This window comes from Euprymna scolopes, chromosome 11 (assembly GCF_053919585.1).
Source record: "Euprymna scolopes isolate OS-2025 chromosome 11, ASM5391958v1, whole genome shotgun sequence".
Classification (NCBI taxonomy): domain Eukaryota; kingdom Metazoa; phylum Mollusca; class Cephalopoda; order Sepiida; family Sepiolidae; genus Euprymna; species Euprymna scolopes.
In genome coordinates, this window is record NC_136492.1 from 38694819 (window position 1) to 38718833 (window position 24015).

Consider the following 24015-nt stretch of genomic DNA (forward strand, 5'->3'; position numbering starts at 1 on the left):
TTATAATTCATTTTATGTAAAAAAAGAAAAAACTTTATTAATTATTTGGTTAGACATATTGTTGGTTTTTAATGTAGGAAAAGATTTTAAGAGAAAATGGAGGGAGAATTTATAAACAAAATAAAGTAAAAATAGATAATTTACAAACAAAATAAAATAAAAACTTAAAAATACATAGTTTTATTTTAAAATCTTTAATAAACAAAACAAATATTAAAAATACATTGCAAATATTGTCTCCCTGTTTACTTGTCTCCTCACGAAAGCAGATTAAGAGAGAAGGTTAGCTTTTAATGTCAGGAACAATAGAAAAATATCTGTTTGTTTACAGATCTAATGTTCATGAATATGTTGGATTATGCATTTTGTAAATAAAATTATGTAATTATATATTTTTAAAATGTTGATAAACTTATTTTTTTTACATCTTTAATGACACTCAAGATGAGAATAGTCCGATAAATCCAAATAATATGAATATCCAAAATTGTTATATCCTAAAAGATACAAATTGGGTATCGATGTAGGAGTAGGCTGTATGAGGGCCTATCTGCAAATCCAGAAATGCAGTCTTATTTTGGATGCATTTTGGGATAACATGAATCAAAAGATTTTTGAAAAATAGCAACCCAAAAAAAAATGACTAAAATAGCCATTTTCACTTAAAATCGTACAAAAAACAAAAATTTGTAAATCTTCTCTCCTACTTTACATGCACTCACGCTTAGAATTATTTTTCAATGACTTGTGAAAACTTATAACTAGCTTTGAAAAGCAATTTTATCTTGAAAATACCACCAAAAAATGAAAAAAACAAAAAAAAAACTTAACATTCATACTTGGTAATGGGTTGCCAACATACTACGATACAGCTATCATGATATTTTCGGTGTGCTGCAAAGTAAACAGTGCCAAGATGACAAACACAGACAAAAGTTATTCTGATGCACTGATCAACATGTGAGAGCATGAGTTTGGGAGTGGTTTTGTAATGAGCAGAAATGATCGCATCAACATCCTGACTCATCACTACTTCAATCATGTCATCGCTAATCTAAATAGAAAGATATCCAAAAAGAAGAGACAACTACTCATAGTCAAGTTAGAACAGGCACTCAACAAGGAATGGAGGGAAACCACCTTCACTATTCGTTTGAAATGAGATTTCCCCATAAATAGTCTTCTCCACATTGGTAAAGATATGGATGGATTGAGCAGTCAAGAAAATGTTTTTTACTATGATCAAAGAAATGAGAGAATATATCATCTGAATGTAGAAATAAACAGCAAGGAGCAATTATAGTTGATGAAGCTGATGGCTGAGCAAGAAAGAGATTCAATGTCAATGTCACTAGATGACAACTGTGATTCTGGATCAGATATTGGAAAATAACAATCATCAAATCCAATTTAGTTTTGTTTATACTAACTTTGAGGAGGTCTTTAAAGAAAATAAATAAATAAAATAAAGCAAAGTATTTTACTTACATTGTTGTTTAATTTGACTGCTGCTTCTAATGATGCCCCAGTGTACATCGAACAGAAATCAAATAGTCCATCAAACACTGGACTGAAAAGGAATAGGAAACTGATAAACTTGATGCATTTTCAACACAGTGAGAACAGTCTCTTAAAATCTGACAAAGAAAGTATGTAATAGAAAATGATTAAAATAAAAAAAAAATGCAGTGATCTAATTTCCAATCACTTAATGAATTAGACAAATACAAAACTATGTTAATATTCTGTATAAGTTACATGTCAAATGTTAAAAAAGCAAAAGCTGAAATATTTTTGTTAGTTTTATAATACACATTTATTTTCATCTCTACAACATATCCTGATTCTATAATGCACATTTTCATCTCTACAAAATTCTGACAGCAATAATGAAGTTTCAATCTATGTGAGAAGAATACAAATTTGCTGAGATTGAATGAAGAATATGTGAAACTAATTTAATGAGTGTTTGGTTGATGGATCTATGTAAGGAGGTAAACAGTGGAAAAAGTTAAATGGTACATTGTTGAAAATAATAGGCTTGAATGGATAGATGAAAGGGCCTTCAAGGTAATATAGTGGTGCAATGAGGCAGCTGAGAAGTATATCAAACAAAAATAGAATAAAGGAAAACGGAGAAAAGAGTTTAGTGAATAAAGATTTAATTTGCACAAAAATAAGATTCTATGTTCATAGCAGAAACTGTTCAATCCCTGTTGATTGACATACAGCATTACCATCGCTCTTTTTTTGTGGACTCACATAACGGCTAATACAAAAAGGGCCATTTGTCAATATGATCAGCTTGATGTTTTTTACAATAAATTCTAAGTTGAAAACTTCAGTGAATGAAATATTTGCCCTTTTATTAAATTACATTTTCGTCTGCTTTTACATGATTCAAATTTGATGTTTATTTTTTTGATTTCCTATTAAAAGAAAAATCTAGCGTGATCTCTATTTTGCCATAGATGCTTAAGTTTCAACGTGTTAGCTGTTGAAATGAATCTTATAGGAACAAAATTCTACTTCCATATCATTTTTGTACATTTTTTTCTAGACAATGAGATTTTGCTTCATGTTACCGTTAGTATTATCTAATTATTTCCATTTATCATAAGATTTTCCATTTGTTCAAAATCCACAATTTTAATTATACACCATGCAAATTGGCTTCTGGAACAATAACATAACCATACTATCAATATGTACACTTCTGCACACATCTCCCTATACTATTCAGACTTAATTAAACCTGTCTTTAAGGCTTACATTACACATGTATTGTATCACTTTTTTATATCCTTTCTCTTCATGCAATACATGTACCCAGCCCTCACTGGCCAGATTTTCACTTCCATACATGGTCATCCTGTATGCAGATGCTCATTAGCAATGTAGAAGTTCCCAGATGTTACTCCATTTACTACTAATTTTTGCAATTACATGAGAACTTGCTCCAGCTTGTGCTCCAATAGTATCACTAAGGTAATAAAACTTTGACAGACTCAATAGATTTGCCATCTAGATATTCTTTGTCCATATCTGTATTCTAAACCATCTTCATTGTTCTACAAACAAATTGGTTATCCTCAACCTATCAGTAATTCCACTGCAGTTATTGTGTACCTAATGCTTACATGTACATAAAAAAAATGAATTGCACCAGACTCTTTTTTTCCACAAAATAAGCAGAGGAACTTACTTCTTTTGGGGAACTTACCAATACTACAACCGATCATCATTTTGGTGTTGGTAACATTCAACTCTCAGACCTTTCATTATTTTCATTATATCACACAGGCAAGTACTAAATCATCAGCATACAGCATCTCTTCCAGGGCAATGCTTCTATGACACAAATGACAATCAACAGACTCAAGGAAGAACCCTGACATATCCCTACTTAAAGCTGTTACTTCTAACAAACTGAGAATTTCGTTTGTCCCTAGTTTACACAAAGCCCACTAGAGAACCTCTTGTATCAACATTAAAAGTTTTTTTTTTTTTTAAATGTAATATAATGCAAAATAAAATTTTGGTTCGGGACTTGTAAGCATTGGATTTACAAGTGCAATGGAATTGAAAGATGATAACCAGTTTATGTGCAAAAAGTATTTAAAAATTGGAGATGGACAATAAGTAAAATGTGGATAAAGTATATTTAGATGAAACTATTGTGGATGTTCAAAAGTTTTGTTACTTTGGTGATATCATTTGAGCACAGCACAGAAAGATGCTGGTCTATAGCAATAGTTAGGAGTGGATGATTTTCAGAGAACTATTACTAACTAGCAGAGTATTACTGCTTTGACTAAGGTTGGTTGGTTGATTGGTTGGTTTGTTTAACCAGTATATCGACCTTCTCTGAGTTGTTTAATGCTGTATATAAGCTTTATATATATATTTTTTTTGTTGTACTTTAAGTTGATTGTTTTCATATTTTATTTGCTTTTTATATTTGTGTCTTCTGTTGTTTGGTTGTTTCCAAGGCTGATTGTCACTAAGAATATTCAAGTGATGTTTTGATGTCATTAGTTGTTTGAGAGGGATTTATATTTTGTGTTAGAGATTTGCTCTTTTTAAAAAGTTTAGGATATTACTAGAGTTTTCTTTATCATGAATATATTTGAGGTCATAACAGTCTAGTAAGAATTGCTTCACCATATAGGGCTTGTGATATGTTATGTATTCAGGAGGTTTTTCATTTTTTATTATGTGTGCCCAATCCAAATACATGATAGAACTATTTCTTTTTCTAAGTTTTTAGAGTCTAACAGTTGTTTTAAGTAAAGGTTTAATTTTAAATAGTTTGTTGTTTTGGCAATTGGTTTCTTGCCATTTCTTAGTAATGAATTTATTTACGAAAGGTTTGTAGTCAGTGTATGGGACCTTTATTATGTCACTTATCTCAAGTTATAATGAAGTTATAATGGCTTTTTCATTTCCGTGAAATCCATAGTGACTAGGAATCCAACAGGAGAGGAAAATTTTATGCCGTGAAATAGAATGGATTCTTTGTAGAAGTTTGATCAATAAGAGATAATTTAATTTTTGATTTTTTAAATGATTCAAGAACTAATAATGAGTCCATGAATATTATGAATTTCTTGGAATTTAGGTTAATGATGATATCCAAATCTAAGTCTATAGCTGTAATTTCTGCACTATAGATTTAGTTTCAAGTTTTAAATAGTTTTTCACGTCTCAGTTTTAATGGAGCTTTCGTATATAAGCTTTTTGTAGGAGAGGTTTTGAAAGCACCCAAGTCAAGTCTTAATCCTGTATGATGGATGGGGTCCAGAATTTTAAGATAAGATTCTCTAGTTGAACCATATATAAAGCTTCCATAATCTAGTTTGGATCTATATAATCTTAGAAGTAATGTGTTGTCCGAAACCCATTCTATGTTTGCTATAAGTCTTGATAATTGTAAGGTTTTGAAAAATTTTTTCTTTTTAAATGTTTCAAATGTGGGATGAAAGTTTTTATCAAAAATAATTCCCAGAAATTTACGTTGATCAACTATTTTGATTTTTGTTCTGTAATCATAGAAAGATATACAGTGACCCTTCTCTTCATGTGCATAACACAATGGATGACTTAAAATGGCTTTAAATTCTCAAAAACCAAAACTGTGTCCATTTCTGTAATCATAGAAAGATATACAGTGACCCTTCTCTTCAGAGAAGGGTCACTGTATATCTTTCTATGATTACAGAAATGGACACAGTTTTGGTTTTTGAGAATTTAAAGCCATTTTAAGTCATCCATTGTGTTATGCACATGTGTAATTAATGTTCTGAGGTATGAATATATTTTGATCTATAGCAGATTACAAGGCCATCTACATATAAGGAACCATTTATCTTGTTTAGACAGTTTACAATATGATTGATTTTATATTGAAAAAGGTGACTGACAAAATAAATCGTTGAGGAATTCCTCCTTCCTGTATTTTTGTGTTTGAGAGGGTCGATCCAATTCTTACTTTAAAACTTCAATCAGATAGAAAGTCTTTTATCAGGTTGAGTAATCTGCCTTTTATTTTGAGGTGATATAGGTCATTTAATATACCCCGTCATCATGTTGTGTTGTATGCTTTCTCTAAATAAAAAAAGATAGCTATTGCATTCTTTTTTTTAATAAACACATCTTTAATAAAGATTTCTAAGCAGATTGTGTTCCTCTTTCATTTCTAAAACCACTTTGCAGGTTGGTAATTAGGCCACTGGTTTCTATGTACCAGTTTAATCTTTTATTTATCATTTTTTTCAAAGACAATTTGTCAATGCTTTAGGTCTAAAATTTTGTGGATCTGTACTGTCGCTCTTTTTTTTTTGATTTGGAAGATGTTTCAGAAATTCATAACGCATTTCATCTGTACCGATAGCTGTATTATGATTCGTTTATGGCTTTTATGGGTTCAGTCTTAACAAAAGGAAAGTCATATTATTCTTTGCTGTTCGAGTTGAAGTTTATCTTTTTTTCCATATCTTGTTTTGTCCTTTGGAAGGACTGACTGTAATTTTTGTGAGAGGAATGGTTTTTTAAAGATTTCAGCAAGGAAATTAGTTATGTTTTTAATCTCTGTTGTTTTAGTGTTGTTTTCTATGAGACGATTTAAAAACATATTAGCTTTCTATAGGAGAGATTTTAATGTTGAGATGATTTAAAGAGGAGGGTAAGTTTTTGCCTGAGGTTTTCCTGATGTTCCACACCCGTTTTGGGTTTGTGTTTATGTTATGTAATCTTTCCATGATGTCCTTTTAGCTTCTCTGATCACTTTTTGAGCTATTGCTTATTTTTGTTGAAGTTTAAATTGTGCTTTGTTGGTTGAGAGTTGAATTTTCATAAAGCAGCTTAACGTATGCGAATTGCTTTTTTGCATTCATCATTGAACCATGGTCTTTGCTGTTTGTTAGTTCTGCTACATTTTGGTATACATTTGTGTGCGATAGCTAGCAATGTTTCAGAAAATATTCAATAGATTTGTTTTTTGTTTTTTTCATCTATGAGATTTTGTTGACATTTTTTTATATTCATCCCAATTCGCTTTTTATATTTTTATTTTCCATCAGGGAAGATGGTTTTTGGTTTCTTTCAAATTTGTCAGAATTATTGAGAAATGAGTCTTTTCAGTCATAGTCTACCCCATGAGTCTTTTCAGTTATAGTCCATGAGGATAGTGGGGTCAGTATTGAATAGGTGGCCAAAATGGGATGGAGGTATATATTAGATTTATTGTTTAATATGCATAAATTATTGTTGTTATTAAATTTTTCCAGAGTTTTACCTTGTATATGGATCCCCATATTTAATTATGACTATAAAAGTCTCCTAACAATAAATAGGGTTTGGGTAACTGGTTTATTATTTTGTTCAATTCTATTTCATTTATTGGATTCTTGAGTGGGGTGTAAATTGAGATGTTTTTTTTTTTGTTCTATATAATTATTTCTAATAAGTATGGATACTCCTACAGGAGCCCTCTGTTGAGTATCATGGGTGTAATTATTATAGTTTTTTATGTTTACTTTGTCTTCAGCTTTTAGGAAGGTTTCTTGTAGACATGACCGGTTGATGATTTGTTATGAAGAGTAGTAGGTCGTTTGTATTAGGTTTTAGAACCCGGGCAGTTCCATTGAATAATTTTTGGGTCATGTTTATGGGTGTGGATTTCTACTATATGGTGTAATTTTTAGTGTTCAATGTGTTACTTTCTTTTAAAAAAATTTCTTGTAGACAAATTACATCGGTTTGAAAGAAGTAATGTTAATTTGTTTAGTTTGGCTTTTCGGCATATTTAGTGATTTTTATTGAGGTTTGTTTGGTTTTGCTGTATTTGAGTAGCAATACACATGAAAAAATTTAAATGGCTTAAAATATTTCAATATTGGTATATATAGAAAGAGCTTGATAAGCTAAGTAAGAATCTTTTTAAATTTTTAAAATCCAATTAAAATCAAGGAAGTTATGACTATCTTTATGCCTTGCGCGTTTGTATATTTTCCCCTCTTTAAGACCATATGCATTTTGTCCCATTTTTTACACTACTTTTTCAGTAAAAATGTTATATCTTTGTTAAAACAAGACTAAGCAATGAAATTTACCATATAAGTGTATTTTTGTGCAAGGAATCTGAATATGCTACTGAAAATCTCCAGAAATGAATGGTTTCCAAATAATCTGCAGTAAATGCACATAAATATGCTGCGAATGCTTAAAAATGCCATGAATTCATTAATAAAAGAAGTTAGAAAACTCAAAGTTGAATTGTAATGCATTTTATGTGCCAAAAACTGAAATCGAAATCTAGGATTGGTTAAAAATGAATATATTGAAATATTTCTTTGGTATTATTGTAGATTAATACCTTCTGTTACCCCTCCCCATCTGACCACCTCTCCAAAATATGTGATTCTACCTTTATAGACAATTGCATGTGAACAACTTGAAAAACTTAATAAAAGATAAACAAAAATTATATTAGCATTTAATGTAAAATTATTTCCCATTTTGAATCATTCGAGCATTTTAGGGCAGTTACTCACCCCACTTTCCCTATGATAGATAAATCCTGGGTGTTTTTTTTTGTTTGTTTTCTAAAAGGCGATTATGTGTGGTTTTAAGAGGGTCTTTGTGCAATTATGAGAAGGTAGGGAGGTTGCCACTTTGACTTTGGGTTAATGATAGGGCTAAAGAAAATTATGTGAACATCCTGAAGACTCGATAGAAACAAAACAAAAACAATTTTAGAATTTAGAGTGAGGGTTGGTTTCACATAAATGTAAAATATTTCACCATTTCAAGATGATAGTGTTTTAGGACAGTTGACCAATTTATTTTTTTATGGGAGATTAATCATGTGCACTTTTCTTTAAATGTTTTTTATGCTTTTTTTTTTTTTTACACTTATATGAGCTTACAGAGGAAGTTTGTTTAGTGGGGAGTTCTGCCACTTGTACTTAGCGTTATTGTTAAAGCTAAAGGTTTTAGGAGGAGGCTTGCCACTCATACCTAGGATTAGACATAGAATTAACCGAGATTTTTTTTTTTTTTTTTCACGAGAGTGTTTGATACTCGTTGTGAAACTTTACAAGAATTATGACAAACAGACAAAAATAAATGTTATTTAAAAAAGTGATATCCCTCTAACAGAAAACATAATGCTTGGAAAAATTTCAAGTATTTTTGTCCCACCTATTTAAATATAAAAAAGAAACAAGTTTTTGCTAAAGCTGACAAATTGTTACAAAATTTGAATTAATGTTATTTTGATTTTTAATTACATTTCATGTCTTTTTCTACCGTTTTTATTTTTTAACTGAGCACAAATATTTAAATATTGATTATTTTAAAAAAAAATTTTTTTAATAACCGGATAGATTAGTTTCCATTCGATAATAATTCACTGAAAACATTTTTTAAAGAACGAAAATTAGAAGTGTGTACCGATGGTGTACCATTCGTACACGTGAACCAAAACAATCATATTTCACATCTTCGCTTGTTCAAATATTTTAAAATTTAATACTACCCAATTTTTAAAAATATTTGTATGGTTGATAACAAAATAGTTCTAACTAAACATGTAAGAAATTTTTTTATAACCAGATTTTCAATTAAAAAAAAAGAAAAAATCGATCTGGAATAAAAATAAACAACAAAACAAAACGTCTGTTTACGCCATGCTTATCGCTGCTGCTGCTGCTATTACTAATACTACAGAAGTCTTGATTCAAATTCATAACGATTTTTTCGGATATTATGTTTTTAAATTGCTACGTACCACTAGAGAAAACACTGTCCAATCATCTTTTTAACGAATAAACATAGTAAAAAGATTGTTTTATTTAATAGTGAGTGTCCTAAGAAAATTTTTTTCAAAATTTTCCATACATGTCATTTTGAAATCTATTTTTTAACACAACAAAAAAACGAATGGTCAAATGAATTTCGGACACTCGAAATTATTAAAAATGACATCTTATACTCGAGTAGCAGGAGGAGGGGTGTTATAAAATCTTACCGAAAATGCTGTTTTATGATGTTCGCATTTTTATAACTTAAAACTCTAAAAATATATAATGTATGTTATTATTTACTAATTTATTTGAAAGTATATTCATTTCCGAACAAAATGGTGGTATTTTGAAGACTTAAAGTGCTTTGGTTTTTAAAATATGACTATTTTAGCAGAAACCCCTTGAAATCTGTGATTATCCAAAACGTTTTATTGGCTTTGTGTATTGCTAATTTGAGTTTCTTGGTTGTCTATAATCATTTCCTCAATTGTTTCGATTTTATTTTGGGTTGGGGTTGATGGCGGTGTAAGATTAGTATTATTTGTGGAATGTTGAGAAAGGCCATCTGGTTTTTGTTTTTACATTTTATCTTCTGTTTTTAGTTTATCTTGTTGTTTGAGGTTCTGGTTTTTGAGCTTGATCAAGACCTATCTATTTTGTTTATTTCCTTGCTTTGACAGTGATTAATGACTTATTTCTAGTTTTGTTGTTTCCATTTGTTCATTTGTACTTTCTATTTTTATTTCTTCAAACAGTTTGAATTTATTTCACATTTTTGTTTGGGTGATTCTGCTTTCTTTTCCATGGTCAAAGGTTTTGTTAATTTCATATTTGCTTTTGTAGAGCTTTGTTCTTTGAAACATTGGTTTTTTAATGAGAGTGGTTTGGGTTTAGGAGATTAGTACTTTATTAGATTCTTTTCTGATTACTGTTTTTGCTTTCTCTATTTTTTGGTGATGTAATCTTTTTAAATTTTCTTGAAAATTTAACCATTGATTCGTTTCTAGGCATATTAGTTTTTCAATAACTTCATGGTATTTATCTATCTGATTCTTCTACTGCTTTTGCACAGGGTTTGTCTAAATGGAATATCAAGATGTGTGCTTTACAGAAGATTTAGTGCAGTCACATTGAAAAGATAGATAAGAGTTCTTTGATTGGTATGGAACAGTTGCAGTAAAAAATTCAATTTACACAGGAAAGCCACAGAAAATATGAAGTAATAAAAATGGAATTGAGAGAAAGACAGAAAAAAACTTGGCCAGAGATAGTTTCGAAGTCAATTTTCTAAAACTGTTTAATGCATGCGAGCATGTAAATCAGACAATGATGATTATGATAACCATGTTGTATTTCCCCTAGAGGTTATATATACTGCATGCTTGATTCAAGGCTCCAAAAATAGCTCCTTTACAGTGTACTGTACAAAGGAAAAAGACCCATAGAAGGACAGTGGAAACGGTTCAAGCATAATCTGAAGGCCTCCTTCAAACAGTTCGGTTTGTATTCTAACTCATGGGAAAAACTAATCCAAGACAGATGTTCCTAGTATGCCACAACTCAGAAAGAGGCTACAATTGCTGAATCTGCATGCAATGAAGAATGCAAAGAGAAAATGTGACATTAGAAAAGACAGTGCAGTCAGCATCTCTGATAAAGAATTATCCCACAGATGTCCAACATGCGGGAAATACTTCAGAGCTCAAATCAGTCTAACAAACCATCTTCAAAACCACAAGACAATTACATAATCACGATCATCTTCACAAGAGAGAGATGAACATCATCATTTTCCCTGTGCTTTCTACATCAATCTGTTAATTTACTATTAATAACAATACCATATCAATGTTGTTTTTTTTTAGATTGAATAAACTCAAATCAAGTATTATTGAAAAGAGTATAAAAAAAAAGAAATATTATCTTTAGTTTTTTTTAAATCGGCCCATAAAAACTGGAGTTATGATCATTCAAAGTAGCCAAAATGCATGGTTCATTAAACATTTTGCCTTAAATCAGTCCTATTCAAATGCACATAAGCTTGTGACTAAAAATGGTAGGAAATTTGCACAATTTACAGACTAATCTATCTTTAAAAAATTGTATATTCAGATGTTTTTAAGGTCTTATAATGAAATTTTGAACATATCATAATACCATGCAGGTTCAGTTAGCTTTATTTATGACCATCTCACTTGGTAACTTATGGGGTAATTAGCATACTAATTAGCATAATTAAGTTTCATTTTAACGGCTTTAAGTAGAAACATTATAAAAACGACTAAGAAAAATGGTAAGTAAGGCTTTATCATCATAGGAAGTATTATTCTGGTGGACATTATCATTTGCCATTATAACCCCATGATGGCAACCGGGAAATCCAAGATGGCTACCATGACACGATTCAAAAAAATTATTAACAAAATATAGCTTGTAGCATATCAAATGAAAGAAAATTTTGTACAGATTACAATTATGTTTTCAAGTATATTAAACTAATTAAGATAATTAAATTTCATTTTAACGGCTTCAAGTTACCATGACAATTATCAGGTGAGTTTTTACCACTATTTTGTATAATTTTTTTATTTTTAAGTCATTGTTGAGACTTCAACACAGTCATTTATTCTTTTTCTTATGCAACACTCGATACTACTTGTTTTTTGAACAGAATAAACATTTATAACACCAAAAATTTATCGAGGTATGTAAAAGAGTAACTTGCCTTTGGCAACATTTATTTGTTATATATTTGTTTTTTAACCACTTTTCATACCTCTGGATTGTAAAACAAACCCAATAAACGTTATCATAGGCAAGATAAGTGATTTTTTTTACTTAACTCGATAAGTGTTTTGTGTTCAAAAGTGTTTTTACCTTATTAAAAAAACAATGTTCATTGTTCTTTTTCAAAGAATTTTTTTTTTTTTTAAATATTCTTTTCTTTTCTATAATTAAAAACTTATCTTTTCTAAATAATAACAAAAATAAAAAAATGAATAAGTTATGTTCGTGAGTTGACAAACATTTTGCTTACAGATTTTTCGTGATGTTACGACACAGAAATTCTCACATTTATATGCATTTGTCACTATTATTATCAATGCCTGCATAAAAAGTTTTCATCCAATTCTTTAAAAATTTTAGGATAAATAAAATTAATATATTTGCTATTAAATAATGTTTGAACACAGTTTCTACCTTCACTTATTTTTGTATTATAAAGCATCAATTTTGAGATGTTCTATCGAGATTTGAAAACCAAAGAACAAAAAAAAAAAAAAATGTTCATTGTCGGTTATACGTTTTCAAAGAATTTATTTTGTAAAAAATATTCTTTTCCTTTCCATAATTAAAAACCTGTTTTCTAAATAATAACAAAAAATTTTTAAAAATGAATACTTTATCTTCGTAACTTAGTTGACAAATGTTTTATTTACAGATTTTTTGTGCATGTCACGACACAAATATTCTCACGTTTATATGCATTTGTCACTGGCAAATGATGCCTGTATAAAAAGTTTTTATCCAATTCTTTTCAAATTTTAGAATAAAAAAAATTAATATATTCACTATTAAATAGCATTTGAACACAGTTTTTATCTTTAGTTATCTTTGTACTAGAAAACACCAACTTTGAGATATTCTAACTTTTGACTAGAAAAACGTAAGTGTTGTGTTCAAATTCCATAGCAAAGACAATTCTTTTCCCTGGTTAGTTAAAGCGTTGACGGGTACAACTTCCGCTTTGAGTATTTATGTGAACACACCTCGATCACTTATTTGCAAAAAATGATCTACCACCAGCAGGCATGCTATGCTGGCATGTTTTTTTGTTAATAGTCGGATTTAAATAGTGATTTCATCGAATATACAAATCCCAACAAAAATATTAAAATACCATTTTAAAGTAAATTTTATTGTGAATCCAGTTATATAAGTTTTATTTTGATGGAAGTAGGAGAAATGTACTTATTATTGATTACAAGACTATGAGTGTCAAATTAAGTAGCAGTGTGCGCCTTGTCTAGCGCTGAACATTATAGTTTCTGGTATTGATATTCCTTTTGAAATAAATGTTTGTCAGGTTCAATACTATTAAGAAACTCATGACTACCTTCCATAGAAATAATTCTCATTGTCAGAAGGTTCATAGTAGTAGAAATAAAACAATGCATCTGTATGTGGGACTTTGATAATTCGGCAACCAATTTGGTAAGTACTGTGTCCAAAGAAATGGGTTGTTGGAATCATAGAATATTTGAATGAAAAGTAAAAAAGCTCATTTTATGTTAAATACAATTTATTACAGTCAAAACACAAATTATATTTACCGTATGATACACATGTGTTAGCGCAGCTGCCATTTTATCCATTCTCCTCTTGAACTCGTTAGTCTTTTTCTTTTTATCTATATAAGGGCAATAATTCTTACCTCCTTTATTAGAGTTATTTCCGTTTTAGCTTTTGATCGCTATAACTAGGGGTAGGCTATAGAAACAAAATTTTTCAAATAAATGCCAAAAGTGGCTTATTACCTTCATTTATATGTAAATAGATGGGAACAAGTGATTTTTTTCAAAACGGGTCAAAATTGGAGGGTCGCTGGCCCCAAACGTGATTTGACCACGTCAACGCGTGAAAATGGCCCAAATTTCGCCCCCGAACACACTTAATCATTTATTGAAAGCCACAGGGTGCATTTTTTGACTATAAATGCATTTGTATCATTAAATCTAACATTCCCATTGGCTATCCCACAAGTATAGGGCTTTTTAGGGTATCTCAGAGTCCAAAATGGGTCAAAATTAGCCAAAAATGCTCCCAAGCCACACAGGGTGCAATTTTTGACCATAAATGGCTCTATATCATTAAATCTAACATTCTCACTGGCTATCCCACCTATATAGGGCTTATCAAGGTATCTTAAGGGTCCAAAATGGGTCAAATTTACCCAAAAATTAGCCAAAAATGAACGAAAATCACGGATAATCCCCAAAATGCAGGTATTATATCTCATCGGGCTCCTATAAACACTCCTGTATGGCTTTTTACAGTTGGAAGACTGAAATAACCACCCTGTTATCTTATCCATTTGTATTTAGGGTATTTAGAGATCTTTGGGGGATGTAAAAAGGGTCAAAACAATCCAAAAATGACAAAATTACGCTTTACGGTACATAACATATGAATCATTAGTTCATTCATCAATGATACTTTTTAGAAACATCGTAACTTTACTACATCAACTTCTCAGAAAGTAATTAATTGTAAATTGAACATTGAACGTCAATAAAATGCTGTCCAAGAAGAGTCTGAATTCATATTGTTCTCATAGTTACCCCAAAATTGATGAAAATGGCCCTCGATTCGCTATTTCTCGATTTGTAACCAATATATTGAGTAACTTGATAAAAGGTATGAGTAATTAGCAAAGGAATTATTTTGTTATTTCAAGACACAGCTTCACTTCACATTACTTTAAAATCATTCAACAGTAAAATATCAATATAATGCATTAAAGAGCTCATCAATCACATCATTATTCTCTAGAACAAATACTGGTTTTCGTCTTGTCAAGTTCCATGCACCAATGACATTGCACGACAAAAATTGAATTTTCAATGTCTTCTGCTCTTCAATTCGGGATTGTACCCGATCTGTTTAATGAGTAGTTCAAATTGTTTGAGGTATCATGCTCTGGCAATTGGTCACTTATATCCTCCACTTCAAATTGATCATCGTCCAAATCCAAACGATTGTTTCTTGCTCTGCCAGAAACCGTTCATGTTCCATATCGACGTGGAAAGTGTCAATGAGCCATTTGCGAGAGAGAGACTTTTGATCGACAAAGAATCTTCGTTCATGTACATCAAATTCATCAGGATTCACATCTTTTGAAAGTATATTGAGAAGGACATGGTGCTCTCGTTTCCATTTAATCATATTCACACGTCTGGAACCCTTTGCTTTGTAGACATCTTTGTCGTAAATTTTTAGCGATCGATCAAGTTTATGTTTTATCCCAGGTATTGTAACATAACGAACATCACTTCCAAAGGCTTTCTGCCACAATTGTAGTAATCACAAGGAGAACTGGTGAATATGATTTTTCTGTGTTGTGGTACCATATTTGGCAGCATGATGTTGCACAGCTTGAACACATTCAGCCTCAGTTGGAAGAGAATCAAGCAGAAGATAAGTCCAATCATCGTAATTATAATCTTCGTCAATCTGCCCTGCTATACCAACCATGTTCATTGCATTTTACTAACTGAAAAAGAAAGCAAAGTTCAATCAAATTCACAGTTAATGCAATGCAATGTTATCGTGTCTATTTAAAGATGCCATTGCATTGTTACAGAAAGAAAACATTTCCTTATTTGGTAATTTTCCATCTATAACTCAAATTAAGCCCCTCTTTGACAACCTATGTTGATTCTTAGGGACTTTTTGACTCTCTTTGGCTAAATCGACCATATTTAGCCCCTTTTAAAGGTCCTTATACCCCTCATTAACAGTGCAAAAGTTAGGAGAGTGCCTGCTTCAAGCATTTCCCAACAGTTTCTGCCATGTAGGCCCATGGGAGGTGCATTTTGGAAAATCCGTGATTTCCGACCATTTTTGGCTAATTTTGACCCATTTTGGACTCTGAGATACCCTAAAAAACCCTGTACTTGTGGGATAGCCAATGGGAATGTTAGATTTAATGATACAAATGCATTTATAGTCAAAAAATGCACCCTGTGGCTTTCAATAAGTGATTAAGTGTGTTCGGGGGGGAAATTTGGGCCATTTTCACGCGTCGACGCGGTCAAATCACGTTTGGGGCTAGCGACCCTCCAATTTTGACCCGTTTTGAACAAAATCACTTGTTCCCATCTATTTACATATAAATGAAGGTAATAAGCCACTTTTGGCATTTATTTGAAAAATTTTGTTTCTATAGCGTACCCCTACTATAACACTTCCCCTTTGAAATATGGTGCTTGTTTGATGTGGGTCTATTTGTTGAGTTGAAGTTGGTTTGCGCTTTCATTGTGTCCTTTGGACTAGACTTTTTTTATCAGACCGGTTTTGTTTACACCATGTTGCTTGTAAATTTTGAGCTAATTCAAATGTGTAAAATATTTAATGGAATGCTTGTGTCATTTGATTATCTCTTTGGCAGCTGATTTGCATGTCTAACCCAAATAGAAGATCATAAATTACGTTACCAGAACGATGTACTATGTAACCTTGTGTCCATTTTTCTTTACCATTATGGTAGTCTTCTGCTAATACAGGTTGTCCTGGTAGGAATTCACGTGACCTTGCTCGATGATGGCGATTGAACTGGTTTTCCATTGTTTGCTTCTCTTGGGAAGATTATTTGGTGATGGACGAATAGCATCCATTGGTAAACATAATTTTTCTGTTCAGTGCTTCAGCAGGAGACTTTCCATTTGTGCAATTTGGATTTGGAGTAGCTCTGTAACTCTTTAGAAATATTTTTATGATCTCTAGTTCCTTCCCCTTTTAATTTCAACTTAAATGCATCCACAAAGCATTCAGCTCGGCCATTGATTATGGATAGAAAGGTGGAGATCTGAGTTGTTACCAGAAGTCAGAAAATTCTGCTGAGTTAAATGCAGTACCATTATCAGAAACTAAGATTTCAGGAACGGCCAATCTGCTGAAAATTTCCTGTAGTTTCTTTACAGTTTCATTCAATGTAGTATGGTTCATCTGGAAAACTTCTGACTACTTATTGTAAGCATCAACCAATATTAAGTAATGTTGTCCATTAATTGGTCCATGTGTATTCATGACCGTTACTCCTTCTTGTTGTAAACAATCCAATTATTTTTCTACTGTGGCTAAAACTGCATATGATACCGGACGCTTTGGTCTGAAGACTGGCTTTGCATCTGCCTTCAGTTTTATAGTTGCTTTAACTTTAGAACAATGCCCAAGTCCCTCTCGAAAAACATTGTTGAACTTTGCTTTAAGTATGTTCTTAAAATGTGTTTCAGCGTCTGCTGTAGCATTAATATTGAAAGAATTGAAAATTGACTTTAGGAGGACATGGAAAAAATCAAGAAGATTCAGGGTTGATGCATCAGAAACACACACCTATTGGATTGTGTAGTGGACTTTCGGTCAGCGTTCAAGTTATGGATAACTTGGCAAAGACTAAAGTTACCTCTCATGAAAGAGGAGAACTATTTATGGCACAATGGGAAATTCCATTGTGCACACATGGGCCAGTCTATTCTTTGGATTATGATTGGCTGAATCACCTGATTGGATATGCTTGTACATAAATACAATCTGGTGTCAGTCTTGTGCATAAGCTGGACCCTTGGTAAGTGTTGCTGTTGCTATTATTATTATTATTATTATTATTGTTGTGTGTTATTGACTACTACAGTTCTTTTGATTATTCTACATCTCCCCTCTTCCCCCCCCCCCCACGAGTAGGCTGGGTTGTATGAGAGAGGTGTATCTCTCTTTTAGGCCTAGTTTGTTGTGTGGTAGTAACCTAGAAAGAGCTCGGGGAATCCTTGATGATCGAAAGCGTGGGGATATATGTGTGGTTTGTTGTTGGGGTTTGGTTGCTGTGTATGTGCTATTACAGGGAAACAGTGGGAGATGCAAGAATGTAGTATCGCTTGAGGGAATTGTTGGTCCTAGTGCTGCACTTGGTATTGGGGTTGGTGCAGGCTTGAGTTCGCATTTTCTGAGGAAACGGCGGTTCCTAAGTGTGATCCTTCCAGATCCGTTAACCCTGATTTGGTATTGTCGATCTGGTAGGGAACTGATGATTTTGCCCGTTGTGTTCCATCTGCGATTGACTGGATTTTGGATGGCTACGGTGTCACTAGCTTGTAACGGTAGAAGGTTGTGGGTATATTTATTGTATCTTTCTACTATTTTTGCATTGCGGTGGTGGAGCATTTCCTCGCGGTGTTGTGCCGCTGACACCCATTCAGGATGAAGCTTGTAGAGGATTGGCTGTGAAGGGATGGAGTCACGTAGTCGACGGTGAAGTAATAATTGAGCCGGTGATAGGCCAATGCTTTGGATTGGGGTATTCTGATACTGCAAGATGGCCCGGGCAAAACTGTCATTGTCCAAGGAACCGTGGGGGCCTGTGTTTCCTTTCACAATCCTCTTTGCAGTTTTTACTGCGAGCTCTGCCCTGCCATTGGATTGGGGATACGCAACAGAAGATAATCTGTGCCTAACACACCATGTTTTCAGAAATTCTTGAAACGTGCTGGAAGTGAAAGGTGGGCCGCCATCGGTGCTGAGTTCTTCTGGGGCACCATATGTTTGGAACAGTTGTCGGCATATGGACATCAATTTGGTTGTAGTAGTGTGACCTGATTCTAGGCGGTATAAAATTAGCCAACCAGTTAGCCTATCTGCGCAGGCAAGGTATGTGTGATCTCCAATATAAAAAATATCCATGACGATTTGCTGGAATGGCCACTCTGGGGATCGTGTTAGAATGATGGGCTCCCTTGGTTGACTAGGTGCGATGGTTGAGCATACCATGCAATTCGCCCTAATACTGCGGATTGATGCATCCATCCCTGGCCAGTACACCGTTTCGTTGGCACGTGCTTTCATGCCGACTACTCTTTGGTGTGCAGAATGCAGGCAGTGTAGGACCTTTTTTCGTTGTGTTTTGGGGATGACGATCCTTCGATCCAACAATACTAGACCATTGTCAGTGCTAAGGCGGTGCCTCACCTCCCAATACTCACGGACTTCGGGCGCAGTGAGATTACATGTTTTTGGGAAGCCTTGCTGTATTGTGTCTATTAATTTGTTATATTGTTGATCGCCACGACCTGCTGAACGAATTAGGTCTGGTGATATCATGGCTATATTACTGCTGTCTGCAAATGTTGCTATTAAGGCTGTTGACTCTGTTATGTTGCTTATGTTGTTTGACTCCAGTATATCCATTTGAGAAGGTTTTGTTGGAAATACATTGATGCTGGGTGGCGGGAGACTGCATCAGGGCCTCTGTGCCACTTCCAAGCAAATTTGGAGTTTTGTTTGACGAGATCCCGAAAAGGCACCATAACTGGACCCAGTGAATATGCCCAGGCTACTTGGTTGACAAGCCCAAACCATGATCTGGTGTCAGTAATTGTCCTTGGGACTGGAAAATCCTGTATCGCTTGTATCATGGACTCAGAAGGGGTCACTCCTGAAGAAGTTATCTGGAGGCCTCCAAATTGTACGACATCCTGACAGAATTGGAATTTGTCGGTGTTGAGCACAATTCCATTCTTAGAACATTGGAGCAGGAAATCGAAGGTATGATAAAAGGCTCCCTCAATGCTAGAGTCATATAGCAGGGTATCGTCTACTTTCTTCACCTTGATGGGATATCTTTTATTATCTCATCGTATCTGCGAGTGTAAGCATCCCCAGATGCGACATATCCTTGAGGCATCCTAAGATACATGTATCTTCCCCACTCAGTTATGAAGGTGGTTAATGGTTGAGATTCTTTGTCTAAGAGAACCGAGTGGTATCCATCAACAGCGTCTAGGACTGTTTTCTTTGTTCTAGGTGGCACTTGCAGTGCCAACTGAATGGCGACCCAGTATGGTGGGTTTCTCGCTTGCATTGAGAGTTAAGGTGTTGGTAATCTACTGTTCTCCGTGGATTACCATTCTTTTTGGCAGTTATTACCATAGTACTGCCCCAATCAGTAGGCATACCCACGGGTACTGGAGCTATGATACTTTTTTCTACATCCTTCCGAAGGGCTTGTCTTACTGGTTCCTTGAAGTGGAAGGGTACAGGAATTGGGTTATGCCTGGCTTTAGGGATTGCTCCCTCTTTGAGGTGAATGTGGGCAGCTGGGCCAGACATGGCTGGAAATATCCCATCTTTGTTGAATGTCGTTTTGGCAAACTTTTCTAGGAGCCAGCTCTTAAGTTTGCCTATGTTATCTTCTGTTCTCTGCGGGAAAAGGGAGGTTTTTGGGGCGATTTGGCAATTGATCTACACACTTTTTAGACTCGGTGTCTACCTCTTCATGTTCGTCTGCTAAAGGGTTTGGAAAATGTTTGTGCAATATTCCCACATCGATGCAGGCTGCTCTGCTGAGATAAAGCCGTTGTATGCCCTTGCATATGTAGAGGGCTTGTTTAGTTGTTTTCCCTCTGACCACAAACTCAACTGGTAGCCAACCCTGACACATGAGTGTGAAACCTCCAACTGTTCGTATGATCTTTCTTGATTGGACAAGACTAATCTCTGTGAGGCCCATTTTGATTAAATGCTTTGGTCCCCCAAGACAAATGGCGGCACCACTGTCGGGAAAAACCTTTAGCGTTGTACTACGACTCCTAGGGATATTGACAGCTTGTCTGGGATCTGGTTTTGGTGAGAATGGGATTACTGATGCATTTATTTTAGTTAACAGATCACCTTCTGTAGTCATAATGGTGCCCCTCATTTGATCGAATGTGATATGGGCCATGAGTGTATTCATGGGAGCTTCTTGGTCTTTAAAACTTTTTATCACTGCCGGGCGATATTTCTTTGTCCGGCACACTGCTGAGAAATGGTTAAGTTTCCCACAAGTGTTGCACATTTGATTCCATGCCGGACATGTTAAATGACGGGCACTTGTCTTTGGAGTACCGTGTTAGTGACTACCGCAACCTATGCAGGTTTGACAGGGTTCTTTATCAGCAATGTTATCGTTGTGAGTAGCAGTAGAGCTAGTGCGAATATTCCCTCTGCTAGTCTGTACAGCACTCTTTTTTTTTTTGCCTGCGATATATTGACATCCGGACTGTAGTTATGTCTGAGGTATCAGTCATTGCGGTTTGGTCCCGTAGTGCAGACTCAAATGCCTCAGCATGACAAATATTTTGGTTGAGAGTTCTTAGCAACCCGGCTTTTGCCAGTAGATCGGTCTGAAGCGTATCATTCGATATCCCTTTGATAAATTGGTCCTTGATGTAAATGTCGGACAGGTCGTTATCGCAGTTGGGGCATGAGAAATTACAGTCTATGGCCGTGGACCTAAGACGAACAAGGTATTGTTGGATGGGTTCATCTTCATGCTGTGATATAGATGCAAATGTCATCCGATGGACCATGGGATTTGATTTTTGAGTTACCAATGCTTCTGTCATCTCTAGCAGCTTGTCTGGGTTGGTGGTGAAGAACTTAGGGTACGTATTTATGATTGCGTTTTGGACGGATTCATCAGCGCAACTGTATAACTGGATATTGGCCTGAGAAGTTGGCATGTCCGTTATTCTGGTGAATACTTCCCAGTCAATCCGAAATTTTCTGAATTGTTGAGTGGTCATTTCGAGATGAAGTTGGGGAGGCTTGGCAGCTGGTGCCTTAGCATAGGTGGTCTGGATAGCGAGCTCCTTGGCTTGTCGAAGGATAGACAGAGCTTCTCCCATTGTTGTGATTCCCAATTCTCTTAGCATGGCTCGATCCATTACTTGAAGGTTTTCTTTCCTCAGTTTTTCCTTCACAAAAGTTGCAGCGTAGCTCTTGGCGGAATCGGCAGCAATGCCTGCTTTGAGGAAATAGTCTTCCCAATCTTCTGTCTCAAATCCTGTTCGTAGCGCCATATTGGATTGTGTAGTGGACTTTCGGTCAGCTTTCAAGTTGTGGATAACTTGGCAAAGACTAAAGTTACCTCTCATGAAAGAGGAGAACTATTTATGGCACAATGGGAGATTCCATTGTGCACACATGGGCCAGTCTATTCTTTGGATTATGATTGGCTGAATCACCTGATTAGATATGCTTGTACATAAATACAAGCCCTCAGTCCAGCTCAATCTGGTGTCAGTCTTGTGCATAAGCTGGACACTTGGTAAGTGTTGCTATTATTATTATTGTAGTTGTTGTTGTTGTGTGTTATTGACTACTACAGTTCTTTTGATTATTCTACAACACCTGAAAATTATTTTTTTTTTTTTTAAAGAGACATTGCATGTCAGCTTACTAGCTAGTTGTATTTTGTTTCCCCAATGTACCACAAACAACATGAGTTGTCTTCTTAAGAGTTGGTTTTCCCAACAATTCCCAGGTTGGATGTCACATTAAAGTGATATCCGAAGCAATATAAAATTGAAAGTTTACTGGCTTGTTGTTTATCTCAACAGGTGTATATTTTATCCAAGCTTAAAAATTTACGTTCAAAGTGGCAAACATTGGATTCGAAGTGGCTTTCTGGAAACGTCTGACATTTTTCTGTGATTTTTACTTCTTGGCTGTGCAGTACTCATCCTGGAAGCATTGCGGTTATTTTTACCACAAAATCCGTCCTTGTGCCCATGACATGAACAAAGTTAGCATGTGTGTCTTTTGCATGGACAAAAATGAGCATATTGCATCTTTCCACATGACCAACAGTGTGTTGGCGGCTTCTTCCTATTTCCAGTTAGGGATTTCTCTACCGATTTGATGTTGTTAGAAACCGATGGGCTTTATTGTATTTTGTTTTAGATTGATTAGTCATTGACATTCTGTGGTCAAAATTTGTACCGTTATTTCTTCGTCTTTTTCAACCATAGACAGTAGACACGTGCGAATGTCTGCCTCTTCTGGAGATTGTAACCCTCCAATAAAATAAGGCATTTGAATTGATCCTCTGTCAGCGATTTCATCCAAATATTTTCATATTCTAGATTAACAATTCCAGCATATTTGACAAACTCGTCTGTAGTATTTTTCTTTAATTTAAAACAATTGTAACGCATATTAAAGAAGATGCTGACTCACCAAAAATGTCCGATAACTATGCTATCGTTCCATCAAGTGTGAAATCTCCTGGTTTTTTAGGAAGGATGTAATTTGAATATCTTTCATGTTTTGCTGTCCCAAGTTTACGAAGCAATAAACGCACTTTCCATGCTTTGTCCATAGATGCAAACTCATGTTGAAACTTATCCTTCCATCGCCCATACCAAGCAGTAAAGGTCAGTTTTACATCCGAATTGAATGAGAAGTCCGTTATTGTGCTTGGTGTGGTATCCAGAGAAATTAATTTCGGTGTGTCCATCAATTGTTTGTAAAATTGAGTCGTTAAATTTTTTATTAAATTATTTTGAGCTTTTAAAAATTCTTCTTTCTGATTTTGCAATATTTTTTCCATCTATTTTGGATACATGACTCAAATAATTCTGATTTTTTATTTTTTTTGGTTTGTTCACAAAATTTTCCATTTTTTTTTTTAACATGTGTTCACAAAAAAAATTATTGTGGGTGAAAAAGAAAAAAAGGGTATCTTTGTTTTTTTTTTAAAATTATCTCCATGTGCATATTCTATTTTTGAGGTTTGTTATTTAATCCAATCTCATCCACGTCGCCAATTTAGATGTGTCCAGAGAAATGGATTGTCAGAATCATGGAATATTTGAATGAAAAGTAAACAAGCTCATTTTAGGTTAACTACCATTTATTACAGTCGAAAAACAAATTATATTTACAGCATGATATACACATGTTAGCGCAGCCGCCATCTTATTCATTCTCCCCTTGAACCCTCTAGTTTATTTTTCTTTTCATCTATATAAGGGTAATAACTCTTACTTCCTTTATTTGATTGCCATAATAGTAATATAGGCTGAAGAAAGGTTACATGGACTTTAGACTGAGTGTATTGTAAGAGGCTATGTTTCTTTTGATTTCAGTATATGCAATATGCAAAATGGTG

At 34.1% G+C, this 24015-nt stretch overlaps 1 protein-coding gene across 3 annotated transcripts in view; it reads right to left on the minus strand.

Moving 5' to 3' along the window:
• The window catches only part of LOC145287841 (histone deacetylase 3-like), a 653483-nt gene that overhangs the window by 219225 nt on the left and 410243 nt on the right, over positions 1 to 24015 (minus strand). For all 3 annotated transcript variants that reach the window (XM_080135715.1, XM_080135716.1, XM_080135714.1), the window contains one exon: positions 1489 to 1570. In XM_080135715.1, the coding sequence (XP_079991841.1) occupies positions 1489 to 1570 (82 nt within the window). The remainder of the gene's footprint in view (positions 1 to 1488; positions 1571 to 24015) is intronic.